A 17,714-nucleotide genomic window follows, 5' to 3' on the forward strand; every position below is an offset into this window, starting at 1 on the left:
GTTTTACATGTCCTTGACCTTTGACCAAACCTTCACCTTTTGAAAGCAGGACCCTTTCCTCGATAGGGCATATACCAACTTCAAGGATAAATGCCTTTTGGAGAAAGGTGAACCACAAACTTTTACTCCAGTTTCTCTCTCATAACCTTTGACCTTTTGGAAGATGTTCCCGGTAGAAAAATTTCTTTTCTCAATAACCTGTGAGGTAGACATTAACGCAGTTCCATTTCAACAGGTGTATGATAATTTTGAATGAACTTTAGAACAGTAACTAGTTTTATTAAAAGTGAGAATGTTGCTTTACATCACAGTCAGCAGATTCCAAAGAGACAACATTTCTTGGATTCTCCATGCAGAGCTGCAGCTTCATAGGCCTTGAGGTTTCTTTAAAATTAGCAGTGAAAGGTCCTACATGGGTAAAGATTCAAGACATTCCCCAAAACATGTGTTGTTTTAATGTAAACCCACATATTTCATTACTTGGGGTGACTACTCCAGTCTATTACAACTATTGTGATAGAATTGTAGGCTTGCAAATGATATCCATAAATTGTGAAATAAATCAGCGTTTTTAAGTTCAAATTGATATCGTACAATCATAGGAAAATAATTGATAATTTGATGTATTTCTGTTCACTACTTTGATGACCTATGAAGAATGGCTGAGTGATGGTCCAGAATTGAGGGATTAAAATGTGTCTATACACTTGAGTACTGGGGTCAATGAATGCTTATAAGGGGCCCTAGGCACTAAATGGGTGTCTCAGGGCAACCACTGTCCCGACAACAAACAAAATACCACGTATTTGTGATAAATACTTTATGCTTATTAGACATGGGGATTTTCTTGTCTGAATCACAAGTTAATGACTGAGCGAGGCAAAATCGGACATGGACTGTTTAAACAATGACTGCCTTACTGATAAGAACAGAAATATCAGGTAACTGTTATATAAATATACATACTTGAATTAATGAAATTATTGGGACTTACAATGGATATTGAATGCCTCCATTCTTATTTATTATACAAAAATCAGACACTCTATTTTGCTTCTGGTAAGACCCTGAAAATAATAATTTCAATCTGGCAGCCATATTTGATATAGGTTCAATATTAAGTGAACATATTGAAGACACACTGTCACTGAGATCATAGATGAAAACTTTCAAAACTTACCTCCTCTTTGCACAGATGAAACCAGAGTAGCATAAGTGCTGAATATTACACCTTCCTTGAAGTCTGAAGGGAGACCCAACACTCTGTAAAATACAAACGTAGAATAAGGCGGCATCATCACAAAGTCTGCCGTATGTATCGTTTTTATTTCCATTTCCAAAGAAAAAAAAATCCTTAAATATTCCACGTCCCGAACACACGACCCCAACAGTGAAATGCTACAGTACTTACAAACAATGCGATCCAATGTAGCATGCAGTTACTTCCCTTTTCATGTATTTGAAGGCCCCCTTGAAAGCCCCCTTATTCTAGGTACGAAAAACTTGCCTTATACACAGCGATATACGGATTCTTACTCCTTCGTACACACACCCCCATCCCCCAAAAAGCGGCCTGCCCAATATTTTCAAAAGCCATTGCCAATTCTTATATTTTTTTAAGCCTAAAGCAAAGTAGGCGATTCCTTCTAACTTCAAATGCTTTCTATGCCTCCGAGTTAAAGAAGTCAAAGATTAAAGATTTCACTTGATTCTAATGTTACATTGCATAATATTTTTTAAACTCTCCTTTATATTTCCGTAACAAAATACAAAAGAAATGATAAACTATTCATGTATTAATGTATGCTACATTGAGTAATTTCCAACACACTCAGCAATATTCCAGCTGAATGATGGCAGTCTGTAAATAGTTTAGTTTGGATCAGACAACCATTGCTCAATATTATGTGCCAACTCCTATGGGTTCCATCTCTCTTTGTCTACAGTGCCAATCACCTCCAGTAAAGTTGGTTTTTAATGCACTTTGCCTGCACTATGATAATGCACCCCTTACATTAATTGTTGACAAGTCCAAAGTATTTTGTATGTTAGTATTACTTTACACTCTGTTGACAAACCTGTCAGTTGCTTTGAAACATGTTATTTATATAACTGGATAAAGTACTCAACACCTGTAACAGAATACATAAATATTGAAAATAAAAATGACATTGCATAGATAAGTTCATTATGATTGAGGGATGAAGCTTTTGCAAATCTGTTCCCTGAAACCTTGAAGTTGTTTTGATAACACTGTAGGCAAAGTGCATTGGACCAAATGAAAACTGTAAATCTAAAATCCTATGTTTGTTGACAATGCCATTGCATGGATACGTTCATTACGGTGTGGGGATGAAGGTTTTGCTGTTGTGTGCCCTGAACCATGAAGTTGTTTTCATAACACTGTAGGCAACAGGAGAAGTTAGCGTCACCAAGCATGACCCCCCCCCACCAATTGGGGCGTGTCATCTTCTACCCGATATTATACCCACAGGACATTTTAAAATGCTAACAAAGACAGCCACCTAACAACACCATGTGCCTCACCTAGTTTCTCTGTCCAGCTCCTGACAACCGTCAATCACCTTAATGTAACATCCAATGTCAGACAGATCTCTGGAACATACAATGCGGTTACTCACTCACAATTATTCAGCTGCACAGTTTCAATCACAATACAAGGAAAGTCTGGGGGCAGTTAGTTTTGTGAGTTTCAACATTAAAAACACTGATGAACTCCCTAATTGACTGAATTTTACTGAAATTAAATTTATTGAAAATACATCTTACTTTTCACTGATTTGATACACACAAACCAACTGTTCATGGTTACAGTTATGTAATAATGTTCAGTAAGAAGTTCTAAACACAACAAGATAATAGATTACCTCATTAACCAATTGATTTCAAAACTAGAAACCAAAACAACTACTATAGATAATAGTCCTGACAATTTTCTACTGTTTCACAAACACAAACAAACAAACAGTGATGCAAGGAGGCATCAGTACAATTAAAATGTTAAAAAGAAATGTTTGGAACAACAGTTCATATCATTCACTCTTCAGTCAGTTAATCTGGCTCTCTATATCTTTGGCAAAATGAAAGTGAAGTGAAGTGACCAGAATTACCCAAATAGTTATATATGCGCCTTGATATATGCCACAGAAGCTTGACAAAACAAAATAGACAGTCTTAAGAGCAATAGCCTCTAACTTTCTCCATGTGCAGATCTAATATTTGTTTCTGAAATGTGACCTTGACTTTAATTTTTTCAAACAGATAAAAAATACCTTCTAATGTGCACTTAATCAACCTTTCAGATCTTTCTGGCATATTACCCTTTTACCAGGACAAATTCGAGAACAGTTGCAAGATTTCAGTTTTTAGCAGCTACATACAACAGCCCGACAATTGCTACAATCAGTGCCCACAAGTTTTGACTAAGCCAAGTGTCGGTCTTGGCTAATAAATTCAAGAGCCAGGATACAATACTCCCTATAATACCATGAAGTGCAGATGCGGCTTTCCCAGCGAGCTTTGCTAGTGCTTCTCCTAATGCCTATAAATGCTTTTTATCCACTCTTTTACACCATCCTTATCACTATGCGGTGTGCCGCTGCCTGTACCACCACCTCCAGTTAACACGAGAGCCAAAGTTGATATAATGAATCCCAATGTGGTTAAAATACTGCTAATGTTTATCCCCCGTTCTCTGAACAATGTTTTAATTTTTTTGGCCAGTGTAGTATCATCATTGAGGACTTGATCAATAGTTTCTCGAATTCGACTGATTTGTGATTTCATCTTCTAAGGTATGCAATCTTTCAGCAACACGGCGTCTGAATTCATCATTTGCCTGTGTAAGCTTTGTTTTCTCATAAGCCATATGCTTGTCGAGTTCATCTAGCTTGGCTATATTATTGATGAGTGATTGGTAGGAATTATTAGAATTATTATTACAGAGATCACAAAGCCGAGATTTCTTCTAGCACAGAATTTACTTTTTCTGAAAATTACAGAATGATACAATGTAATTGAATGTATCCATTATTCACTGTCATGACAATACATGTAATTAAACATGCTGAAGTACTCTTTGATAATATAATTGCAACACAGCAATAGCATGATACCTTACACTGTAATACAATGACTGCTCCCTTGCTACGTGCAACTTTGAAAATGTCATGTTTACACAAAATATGAAAATAAAGCATTTACACTGACCATGTGGGCAGTATGTAGTTTTCTAACACAATTAATAATCTCAATAACACTGGTTTTTATGACATAAAACTTGCTATATATGAAGATTTTCCTGCAATAGTGGGCACACCTCTACAACGAAAATAGGATACACACTATTGCATGTGGCTAAATAATTCAACTTTCCAATAAATGTAAGAAATTGACTGACAACAGCTTATGAAATGCCCATAAATCTTAATATTATCTCATATTCATGTTTTCTGTACCTGAAGAGTGAATCTCGGCCATGTAACACATCTCAACAGTTGAATTTCCGCACTTTTCAAACTCTCTAACCATCGCGGGTCACCCGCTTGCAGTAAAAAAAAAATACTCAAGGGAGCATTTACACACCGCTGTCTATAGCTGGAATATTGCTGAGTGCGGTGTTTAACAACAAACAAACATTTGTTGCGCCCCGAGGATTGTTTGGAATAATATATGATGTTAACTAAGAGCTAGGTTGCACCCGACTTATTATGTGCTATATGATCAAGCTAATAGATCCATCTATAGAAAGAGCTGTATTTCATTCGTCGTGTTGCATAATGTTATGAGTGAGTGAGTGAGTATGATTTTACGCCGCTTTTAGCAATATTCAAGCAATATCACGGCGGGGAACACCAGAAATGGGCTTCACACATTGTACCCATGTCGGGAATCGAACCCGGGTCTTCAGCGTGACGAGCGAACGCTTCAACCACTAGGCTACCCGACCGCCCCGCATATATAATAACAAGTAATAACATTATGATCATACTGATGATGTGTTAGCATTCTCCATAATGTAATCATAATGTTTGCAAAATGGTTTTTCATTTAAAATATGTACAGAGGCATTTTGCACCATGTGTACTAATTGTCTGGAATATTATTTGACTCTAACTTGTTTAATTTCTGTGACTATAGGTGCATAGAGGCTTTTCACTGACTTTTTTGCACCATTCTGATACAATAGATTACATGTATTTTCATGACAGTAAATGATGGATAGTAGTATAGGCAATGGGGATTATGGCTAACTTCCACTGGAGCCAGATTTAAAAACCTATACCACTACTACAGAGGGAATTTTTTATGTGTAAAGGCTGATGCGATTCAACGATCGTTATGACATTAAACTAAATTGTAATGAAAATATTCTCTATTATTTTTACTCATATATGTATACCATTATTTTGAACAGAGATATTCAACACTTTTACTAAGTTCTTCGTTCATTTTACTAGGAGACCAGACTATATGCTGTTCTTGGTAATTGGAAAGAAACAATTGATTACCGTATTTGGTTGGTTTGACATCACTGATATAATATATACCTTGTGGTAATTCTCTCCATTTGATAATTTTGTAATTGGTTTGTAATTCTCCATTATTATATATTTATGTAAGCATTCGTTTAAATGTGATCCAACGATAGGAAGCAATCTATTTTTAATCTCCAACAAGTTCTTTGGTTTTGGCACGGAATAATTGACGCGCTTGTTGTCTCCCCTGTTCTATGATCTTTGTTTTCTCGTCTTCGCAAATACCACTGGTCTTACAAGAATTTGATCGAATCTCCTGCTTCATTACGTTGTATTTGGTGGGTTCTGACAGCACTAAACAAAACTCTTACAATTAGCCATTGCTGTTGAAATATGGTCCTCAATGCTGTTCAACTTCGGCGAGTATCCGAATATTATCATGTTTTAATGTTTCCTTTTGCAACTTACGAGAAATGAATTTTATCGCTATTCCTGCCAGTCCTGAGAGTCGAGAGCATTCACAGCTCTGCGATACTTTTAATACAATCCAAGTCTCAACTCCCTCTCCTTATCTATTCGATGTTTTATGTCGCTTATTTGATGTAGACCTGGTAATATTTCGAAGGCATCTTCTGGTGCATCTCCAAACAAGACTTCAATAATAAGTGTAGAAAGATCAGGTATCGCACTCAAGTTATCTTTAATATCATTGAATTCAGTAACCAAATTTAAACTAACATTTTTTACTGCCGGACGACTAATTAACATATGACCTCGGTTTTCTGGCAGGGGAGAGACTAACACACTTTTTCGTTTTGATGGGATATAAGCCCCGAGTACGATCCCACTATTTATTATCTTAGTTAAATTATGTGCCTTACCCATCATCACATAAGGTGGGTTAACCCTTTCGCCCCGACTGCCCGATTTATCGGGCAGGATAAACCGTGTCCCAGGACCCGGCTGCCCGAAATATCGGGCAGCATAAGCCGAGGCCCAGAACCCGGCTGCCCGATAAATCGGGCGGCGCGAGCGTGTTTACAAAATCGCTCTTTCTACTTCCTTTCTCGTGTGTAATCTCGTTCTAAATATGGAAACGAGATCTACACGTATTGACACGTCATTCGATGGAATTTCCCCGTCTTTTTGGCGCGAAAATCGCGGGTATGTCACCTGTTTTCGCGACAGGTATTTTTCTCGCTTGAATCGTAAATCAAGCGTAATGGCGGCCAACTACGATTCGGATAGCGATCAGATGATTAACAACGACTATATCGGGAATAATAATGTGTTTGAATTGAATAATTTACGCGAAGGGGAGAGGGAATTTCGCGAATATTTTCGTGAAGATTTTGACGGTTTCGACGAGGTGTCCCCCCCCCCGCCAACTTTCGAGAATGGGAGTGGCAGAGGGACACACGACAGTGGAGACATGAGGGATTTTGAAGAGGCGACCGGATTCAAGAATATATATTGACACGGTGAGTGAAGAGTCGTGCTATTGATTTTTTCCAACTGTTTTACAATGATTCTGTGTTTGAACAGATTATCAGTGCGACGAATGAGAATGCAGCCTACACGTGAACGAGCGATCACAACAACAACAAAGGTGAGTGGCATGACGTATCTGTTTCTTTTTTAAAAAATTTATTTTTCTGATCGCAATCCGAATTGTAGTTTGCCGGTTTGTCGTATGTCCTTATATTTCGCTCAATTTGAATAAAATTTATTTCCATATTCATGTTTGTTTTCTTGTTTTTTACATCTTAATTTAAATTTTAGTAACTGTAATGATTATTTATTTATTAATTGATTTAATAAAGTACTGATTTAATTTATTATGCAATTGTAAATAGCAGTGTATTGTAAATATGTTATCACAACTTGTATATTTGCAGAACTTGAATTTACGATCTTTCCGTCCTTTTACAATGTTTCCCTCTTCAGATCAATCTGTGTTATCTTCCCTGTGATGTCATTCTTATAGTAGCTGTGGTTCAATGTTCAGATAATGTGATAAATAACTTTTTAAAAACTTAAATACTTAATTTTTGTTTCAAATCCTGAAAAAGGACCAAATAAATCAAATATTTGTGTTTTTACCTGTGTTAACGAGTTTACCTGCGTTAACAAGTTTACCTGTGTTAACGAGTTTACCTAAGAGGCTGTAAGTGTATCATAAGTAATATGTGACATCAGTATAGAAAACAAAGTCAGTACCAAGAGTTGTAAACTTGTTTATTTGTTTACAGATGTGCATGAAGAGAATTTACCTGTAACACCTGGGATTACCTGTGCCGTCCAAGATGACAAGACCACTGTGTTATGTTTACCTTGTATCTGTGATTTATTTTTGTGATTTGTAATACAATTTGAGCCAAAATTCATTGTCTGTTTTCATTTTTTCAGTGTTTTCAAGTTTTATTTCACTTGTAAACACCTGTAATTAGAAAAATAACAAAGGTTAGAGACAATAACAACAAAGAATATTAAAGTATACTTAATCCTCTTTACAATGGTATATGATAAATGTATATTAAAAGCAAGTTTCTGGTAGAAAAAGTGCATCAAAAATGATAGTGTGATTTTCCAATAATACTGCCAGGGAGGCCAGTGTACAGGCCTTGTCAGTGTCAGGGACTGCAGGGTCTCAAGGGACATAACTCTGGGGCAGCCAGTGATGAAAGAGTTAATGACGATATTCAGTAGCCACTCGATTTTTGCTTCAATCATAGTCCATTTATTATCCTTGTTGCGAGTAAGATTGTATGAAGTGTTTTTATTAAGTCTACTAACGTTGACATCACTTAAATCTCCTAGATTACCTGTGAATGCAACTTCTTTCAGCTTGTATACATTATCTTGTAAGTGTAAAGCATTTAACTGTGTCTCCAAGATCGGAAAGCGCAATTGTATTACATTGTCTGAGTGTTCCAGGGCCTGATGAATCAACCATTATTTATAATATGGCGTGTTACACTCAAGTATCCTGTATGTACAGGTTGATGTTTTACATCTAATACAGAAATTTTGAGGTCTGAAATAATACCCCTCTTTAATTTTTTATATTGTAATGTTGAGAAAGATTCTGTTCTACCGCTATTTTTCATCTTTGACTGGAATAGCTCTCAGTAGAGTTAAAGGACTTTCTAGTTGAATATTATCGGTTGTACTTATCTGATCAAGATGGATGCACAACTCTTTATAGGGAACTAAATAGGGTAATTTAACTCCATGCCTTGGTCTGTTGGGTGGTATTATTCCCGTTTCACCTTCAAATCCAAGTGTTTCTGCTAAAGATCTTGGCAAGAAATACTTTCTCTTCTCCAGCGCTTAATTTCAGCATCCCATTTGACTCATTATGTGTGAGACTAATTCCATTAGGCTTAAAAATTTCATCATTGAGTGAGCATACGCTGGAATACCCATCAGGTATAACAATGCCAGTGTGAGCAATACCTATTTCACCTATCAAAAATCTATTATTTTCTATCACATCATTTATATTAGTCCATTATTTGAACTAAATAAGTCTGTTTTATCATTTCACATGTACTATCAGATTAGACGTATACTTAATTAGTGCCCCATTACCACAGGTTCGAGCATGGAATTCCACAAATAATCCGTACAATAAGTGGGCATTCGAACGTATTTGTCAGGAATTTAATGTTTCTAAGAGTAAAGATTGGCGTCTGAGTGGAGCTAACCACGGTCTAGGTATTCAGTACGCTGGTGCACACTCTGTTAAATGTTAAAAAAATCAGCGATGATTTACTGAAAAGAGGACGGCTGCTTCCGAGCTTTGCTCTCTCAAGTAACGAGTGGAGAGATGATCGTATGAACTTTAAGGGTGCTGTTGCTTTCACCGTCCAAAAGGTTGAGCAACCATCTGGAAATGCTTGGAATGAATTTCTTAATGATAAAACAGAAAATAATGTTTCTAACCCAGGAGTTGTAAGAGTTAATGAATCAATAAGAACTTATGTATGGGCAATTCTTGGTGCACAATCGCAAACACGAACGGCGCTCGATGCGCAAAAACAGTTTATTGCAAACGTAGAGGATGCTATTAATTCACCCGTTGACATACCATCTTCTATAAAACGTTATCAAGATGTATTACAGTACGCTGAATCCAAAGTAGACTACGTTTATGCTCCGGGACTATACATGTCTCCGAGTAATATGGAACTTAAGATCGGGCAAGTGATCGGTTATAATAATAAAATTGTTATTGCTTACGATCAGCAAAAACCAGGTATAAATTCAGATATTAACACCGAATTAATAACGCACACAAACACAGGTGAAACGGGAATAGTCAAGCCACAGATATCTACTGACGCTCCAACTAATGCACAACCACAAGTGCCACCACATATTGCAGCTAAAAATCGACAACATATCGTTGAAAAAACAGAGCTTATAGTAGGAGGAGTCGCGGCTGGTTTACTCATGATTTGGATAAATTGTTCTTAATGAACTGATTTGGATAAATAGTCTTTAGTGGATACGTACAACAGACCGGCAATTGCTACGATCAGTGCCCACAAGTTTTGACTAAGCCAAGTGGTGGTCTTAGCTAATAAATTCAAGAGCCAGGAAACGATACTCCTTATTATACCGGGAAGTGCAGACGCGGCTTTCCCAACAAGCTTTCCCAGTGTTTCTCCTAATACTTTTAAATGCTTTTTTATCCACTCTTTTACACCATTTTTATCACTAGGCGGTGTGCCACCTCCTGTACCACCACCACCGGTTAACGGGAGAGTCAAAGTCGATATAATAAATCCCAATGCGGTTAAAATACTGGCAATGGTTATCCCAAGTTCTCTGAACAATGTTTTAATTTTATCGGCCAGTGTAGTATCATCGTTGAGGACTTGATCGATAGTTTCTCGAATTCGACTGATTTGTGAACGAAGTGCCTTTCTATTACTGGAAGGCGCTTCGAGGCAGGCCGATCTCTTGTCTTCTAAATTACGCAATCTTTCAGCAACGCGGCGTCTACTGAATTCATCACCTGCCTGTTCAAGTTTTGTTTTCTCAAAAGCTATATGCTTTTCGAGTTCGGATAGCTCGGCTATATTATTGATGAGTTCTCCCCGTATTGTTTACATTGCCTTGTCAAGGCCTCGTAATTGCCTTATATTGTACTCCGAGTACCTGTAATGTGGAATTATCGTAGTAGGTATCCAAGATTTCTCCGAGGCCAGCTTCGAGCTTTCTTCCAAATTATCTTTATCTATGTACTGAGTTCAGTACGCACAGTACACAGTAGTATTCTTCGCGGAAAGTTTTTCTCATGAGTAGTCTACAAAACCTAATTCATTACGAACAAAGTTGATGCCATGTTTACTGGCTATCGTAGACAAGGCTAGGGGCTTACGAGTATGAGAATTCATAAGATCAATATCCGGACAGCCATGCAGTCGCAATATTCCTTTACTATCTATCCTAAACTTTGAATAGTAACGACCAATAGGACTATCTTTTAAGGCACCGTTATAATCATTAACGGTTGATTGTAAAAGTTCATCGTTAAGATTCATAAAGCTGGTTTCATCAGTACCCTCTTCGATTGTACTAGGGTTATGAAAGTTATCTAGATTAAAATCATCCATTTTTATATTAAACATAAGGTTACATAATTTCAATATAACAATGTCTTCACAATACGGACGCAAGTTAAACCCCCATGTAGACTTCAAGATCCATTAGGGGTCAAAGCAATTCGCCAGTCTGTTGTAACTAGAACTAATTACCCGAGTACCATTGATCAGAATCAAACACTTCTGGTTCGCTTTCCTAATCTCGACGCACATGATGTGTTAGTTCCGGGAATTGCACGACTATCATTTACAATTATTTTGAATTCTACCGACGCTAGCAGGGAGCTCGTTTAGAACATAGGTCGTGCAATTGTTAAGAAAATTAGCGGCAATGAAGATTTGAGTATTGACGACAGCGATGTATATTTCTGTTACATGGGTCTCGGGAGAACGGCTAAAGAACGGGAAAACTTACAGTACCAAGGTATTTGTAATCAGATCACATTGAGACTGCGTGTAGGTGCTGATAGTGGTAGAAGATAAGGCCGTTGCTGATGCATTAGTTAACCGATTCTATATTCCGCTCGACTTTGATTCCACTCGACTTTGAATTACTAGATAGTCACATGCCCTTCTACCAAGCATCCCAAGGTGATAGGTTAGAATACGAACTCACTTTTAATGACTACAGCAGAGTAATCAAAGCTACTGAAGATCCTAGTAGCTATTCTATTGAAAATATCTCACTGGAGTATGATATGATAACAGATCCTGAATAAGCCAGACAAATTCGTAACCAGTCTACCAGTAGTTTAGCCATTTTGTACGATCGCGTGCTTCGACACCGAAAGATCACCAGGAACAAAAGAGATACGGCGTGGAATATCAATCTAAACGTCCCAGTGAGATAGTTGAAGGGTATTTTAATGTTGTTCGATGACCCCTCTGAAGCATTTGCAAGAGATACCGAGAAGTTCTACAACCCCAAGATTACAAAAGTAGAATTGACTATCGAGGACGTGCCGAATCAACTATATAGTCAAGGCATGCGAGCATATACACAGTGGGATGAGATTAAAAATCTCCCTTCTATAAAACGAAGCCCAGAAGTTAACGCGGTCGTGAAAGATCTGTCTCTCGGGAATGTATCTATGGCTGAATTCCTTACCACGAAGTATGCGCTATGGCTCGACATGCGAACCACGGACGATGACCAACTACACGGCAGTCGGCGGAGAATAGAAAATGCTAGCGAGGGTGTTACTATCATGATATAACATTTATACTAAGTTTCCTATAATAATTAGATCCACATCAAGTGCTTTTATGACTGATCATGGTGTAATATTTATACATCATTTCATATAATTATAGTTTAGCAAGTAATACTTATCATCAGGTAAAATCCATATATAAAATATCAGTAGTTTCAGTTATAGCTTTTTAGATAGATGCTAGCCTAAGGTAATGGGAGCGCAACTCCTAGACATACTATTCAATAAGACAAGAGTTATGTCTACATAGTTTAATAGATTTGAAGCTTTTAGATAAATGCTAGCCTAAGGTGTCAAGATCCCATCTCCCAGACAAAAGATATGTCTACATAGTCTTATAGATTACCTTGCACTATTTTATTTAAGTAAATCTGTCATCACCTATATTAGAATAACATTCAGCAATTACTTCAATTTAGACTCATTAAGGATTAGCCCCAATACAAGCTCGTCTATAGGGCATTAAGGATTAGCCCCCATACAAGCTCATCTATAGTGCATTAAGGATTAGCCCCAACACAAGCTTGTCTATAGTGACACCATAATCTCTTTCAAAGCATCCAGTAAATATGTCAACAAGATTAGTGCCAGTCCAACAGGATTAACAGGATTAAGTATTCCCCTCTGTCTAGCCATTCATTTAGCATAGGGCACAACCGTGTACCAACCAATCATATTCCATTTTATTGTTCTAATTTCTATTAAATACATACAGAAACCACATGTTAGGGCAGAGAAGGGGTTTGACTCTCTTACCAAGCAGACCTCACTCCCACAGCCCAGAGGGTTGTACCGACTCTCTGTGGCACCCTCAGCTATTTTCTAAGATATTGTTAATTGCTCATTGTTAATTGTTCTTGTAAATATAATTGTGATTAGTCTCCTGTGACTCCGGCTCTTTGCTGACTAATTCCCCAAGAAAACCAGCACGCCATTTGGATGGTTTTGTTCGCCCATAACAGTCCATGATAGTACTATACAGATAACGAAGCACCAGGAAGCGGCTGGTAAATTAAACATATATTTGTACGTGATTATGGATGCACAACTTAATATACAGAATGGAAGATTCGTGCAAGCAATCTATTAATAATCTGTTACCTAAAGAACCGCACTGCGCTATCATCAGCGGGCAAACTGGGTGCGGAATAAACAGCTTTTATTCTAGATATTTTACAAAGTCATTATCGGGATGTTTTCATCCATATTATTATTCTGTGACCGACTAAAAGCGTTAATAAAACATACCTATCGGGAGATTGGGTAATGAATGATCCCGAGGTGTACAAAGTTGATCCGGGCGATCGTTTACAAGACTGTTTACGAGTATGTCACGAAAAATACAAAGGAGAATCAACCCTTTTCATAATAGAAGACTGCAGTGCGAGTAAAGAACTTACCAAGAAGAAAGATATGCACGTTTTTTTATTTAGCATTCTGACGGCATACTCAGCATAGCATTTGAGCAGACCAAATGGGTAGCCCTGTTTCATTGCAAAGACCGAGATTCATTTGAGGAATGTCTACGCACAAATGATGTTATTTATACCAAGCTCGAACAAGATAAAGTCAGAAAGCTGTTAGCGGAAACGAAGCATTGTAAACTCGTATTAAAAACCGATCAACCAGCTGCTTATGCAATTGCTTAGCAAAAATATAGCAAAAATAGCAACTGCTAAGCAAAATTATAGCAACTGCTAAGCAAAAATGTAGCAAATTTTAGCAAATATAATAAAAATATAGCAAATATAGCAAAAATATAGCAAAAATACGATAAATTGAACATTAGCGGTTATAATGTAATAATGTGGTTTGAAATCCTCATTCTTTCGCAACAGTTTATTATTTCAGGCTGTATTGGATATGCCATTTTCCATTATGTTAGACTTAAATATCTCCTTAGGTACTACATTATGGAATGCGACGAACTCATCGAACAAAGCTCAATGAACCAGATCAACATGCAGAAGAACATACAGATAAACATAGAGAAAGACTTGCTGCTTTGGTAGCCGGTGGAAAATGTTCCCAATATTTTTGGGAAAATTATACCACTGAAAATAATTGATAACATGACCGATGAAGAAATTAAAAAACTGTACACACGTTACGAGTCTAGACTGGGAGCTACCATGACTAAAACAATAGGTTTGGCTATGTTGCAACTACACACAGTCGTAGCTAGTACGTTTCTTCCTATCCCGGCAGAACATCGCCCATATTTATGCGAATCTCTCGAGAAAGACCCATTCATCGAACACGCTATAAGCGCAGTAAGCTGTGAGTTTTATCATAGATACGAAATGTTCTTAGCTCCAAGGTAACCAAGGCTTCAATAACTAGCTAAGTATTTAAACATAAGTGCCCACTTACTAATAATGGGGACTCAAGTGACACCACAAAAGATTGTGGAAACACAATCACAACAAGTGAACGAGGAAATAACCCCGATTGTTAAATCACAACAGATTGTGGAAACACAATCACAACAAGTGAATGAGGAAATACCAGCGATTGCGAAATCACAAGCCAGAGTGACTAAGAATCCTTTGAAAATCACAGCTGGGAGGAAGGGTGCGCTAGCGAGGAAGGCAAAACTAATACACAATACTGAACATAGTCGTCCGATTAAAACTTGGGCTCCCTATGTACTAGGAGTTGTTGCTATAGCGGTGGTATGGTTGTTTTATAAGACCGGAGAAGAGAAAACGTCACCCACGATTACACAACAAGAAGTTCAATTAGAGGTAAGCCCTCATATAATGTTATAATGACTACTCCACATACAGACGGTAAAAATGTTGGTAAACGCAACGTATCATTTAGCGGTGGTCAGCGGTTTGGCCATTGGCTATGCTCGAATGGCTAAAATGATTACTAAAGCCACACCACTCAAGCTAGATTTTAATGGTTATGATATTGGTATGATGGTTCTTGATATTGGATTGGCTATGGCAACAAAAGATATGCTCATCAAACAAGGACTTATCCCAGAAGACATAATGAAGTAATTAAACATTTGAATATTTTATATTATTGAACATTTGAATATTTTATATTTATATAAATATGGCAACAATTGCGATGATGGTCGGTGGAGCTATTGTTAATGCTCTAGCTTTTTCGGGGAGTAATTATTTATTTTCTACTCTGAGGGAATCAAACGCTAAAGAAGTTGAAGAGGAGCATAAACGACATAATAAAGCATTAGAACAACTCTAAGCAGCCCAGTCACAATGGGCCAGGCACAGAATATTAATATTAGATTTTATTAATGATGAACTGCGTAAACAAGGACATTCAATTCAAACGTTAAAGGATGTTGAATCTGCCATACACGAATACTTCCTTGTTTATGGAAAGAAACTTGACCCAATACCGAGACCAACAATAAGTCAGTTTTATACACCGTCAGAGGCTCAGAAAGACCGCGAGATAGCATTTATAATGTTTGGGTTATCAGTCATTGTAATTTTCAGTTATACAATGACTACACATAAACCATGATCTATCAGCCATGTCACCCTGACTGCTAATCTTTAAATAACGCTGACTGGCTGTTCAGCTGTAAGTAACCCTGACTGCTAATCTATAAATAGCGATGACTGCTAATCTATAAATAGCGATGACTACTCAGCTATAAATAGCGATAACTGGCTGACTGCTTATGGTAAGCTGGGCAGGACTCGGCTGATGACATGCATTTAGACAAATGATACTAGAAGTGTATATTTATCACAATGGCGAGAGGCACATCAAGATGTAAATTCATACGCATGGGCCAATCACAAATTTGTGGAAAGAGCTGTATGTTGGATTTTTTGTGGAATCCATTCCATTGCAATTAGAAAAGGGCATATTAATTATTCGTGTTCTGTTTGTGGGATTGGGGTCAAAGGTAGTTACTGTTTATGTATGAAACATGGTGCTGACAAGAAACGGTTTCAAATTATTTATGAGAGGAAAAAGGCTTACCGAAATAAGATAAATAGATTGGGTAGAATTAAAACCAATAAGAGATTAGTTCACATGTATTTATACAGTGATGCCTCGCTACAATGCTACCTTCGGGGTCCAAATAATTGGTGAGCGTTATAGATCATCAGCGGTTTAATGAAGGTCGAGTCGTAGGTGGTAGATGACCAACAAAATAGTATACATGATCTGCCTACCTAACACGATCTACCTTGCAAGTATTAATATGCGCTTTAAAAACAACAACAACAGCACATCATATCCCTTCAGGTGAATAAACAGGTAGATCTATAACAAACTTGGTCAATATAAGAATGTAATTTGATATAAAACATCACTAGACATGATGATTTACCATTTAAAATGTATTTCCTGCTCTATAAGGTATTCTTTTATATGCCGAGATTAAGATTACCGTGTGTATTTTCTCGTAAACTAAGCTGGAAATAGCAATCAGCTGTGCACGCGTCTCCTCCCAATCTACCGGTTATTCAGTTAAAACGTACCCAGTGATACCACTTTAACTCTTTCAACACTAGTCAACCAGAAGTGTTTACTGCTGGGACACCGAGTTCCCAGAGACTCTTGTGTGATAGATGAAGCCAGCATTTATCAAAGAAAATATCTGCTTGTAAAATATATTTGCTATTACATGTTATACACCATTTTAAAGGTCTGATCCTATGGTTTATAAATATGAAAGTTATATTTTTCACAATATTTAAAATAATGCACTTACAACTTAATTAAGTTTGTTGTAAATAGAAAATGTAAGCTAACATGTTGTTAACATCCAGATTAAGGACCAAGGAAGCGAAAACTTGACGATTTTCGGCAAATATAAGACTTAATAAAATCCACTTACCTATTTCTGTTTTATTTTCATTGTTTACGTAATTGGAAAATCATTTTAGAAAAGAATTATAAATAGGTTCTGTCATCACCCATTTCCTGAAAACCGCGGCTGTCCGCTCAGTTACATGAAGGAATACCCCCGTTTTCGAGGCTTTGTATGAATAACACGTTCGTCGAAGAATGGCATATGACACATCGCTGGAAAGCTTATTCCTTCATCTACAAGCTCGTAACATCGCCTGGTTTTTTATATTTTTGCATTAAACATCGTGTCCGAGCCGAGAATTCAAGGCGACGAAAGCCGAGATGTCATTTGACTTAAATTACACGCGATCGCACGAAAAGATGGAAATAATAACTTAGATGTAAGTTTGATTACTTTTAGATATATCTTTCTTGATTTTATTCATTACTTTGTATAATATATTTAAAGATTTCTTTAAAACGTCTTTATTTTGCTCTTTGACATGTTCAATGTGGATCCGTTGTCGAATGTGTGTCCAAGAATTTTATTTTCAATAACATCGCGGGAAATAGTGAATAATTTTTTAATTTAT

At 37.1% G+C, this 17,714-nt stretch overlaps 1 protein-coding gene across 2 annotated transcripts in view; it reads right to left on the minus strand.

Moving 5' to 3' along the window:
- LOC124123232 (protein FORGETTER 1-like) overlaps positions 1-17,714 on the minus strand; it is a 490,282-nt gene that overhangs the window by 347,292 nt on the left and 125,276 nt on the right. For both annotated transcript variants that reach the window (XM_048391344.1, XM_048391343.1), the window contains 2 exons: positions 2,548-2,616; positions 1,181-1,263 (listed from right to left, as the gene is read on the minus strand). In XM_048391344.1, the coding sequence (XP_048247301.1) occupies positions 1,181-1,263; positions 2,548-2,616 (152 nt within the window). The remainder of the gene's footprint in view (positions 1-1,180; positions 1,264-2,547; positions 2,617-17,714) is intronic.

Source organism: Haliotis rufescens, unplaced genomic scaffold (assembly GCF_023055435.1).
Source record: "Haliotis rufescens isolate VD_foot unplaced genomic scaffold, xgHalRufe1.0.p SCAF_9, whole genome shotgun sequence".
Taxonomy (NCBI): Eukaryota; Metazoa; Mollusca; class Gastropoda; order Lepetellida; family Haliotidae; genus Haliotis; species Haliotis rufescens.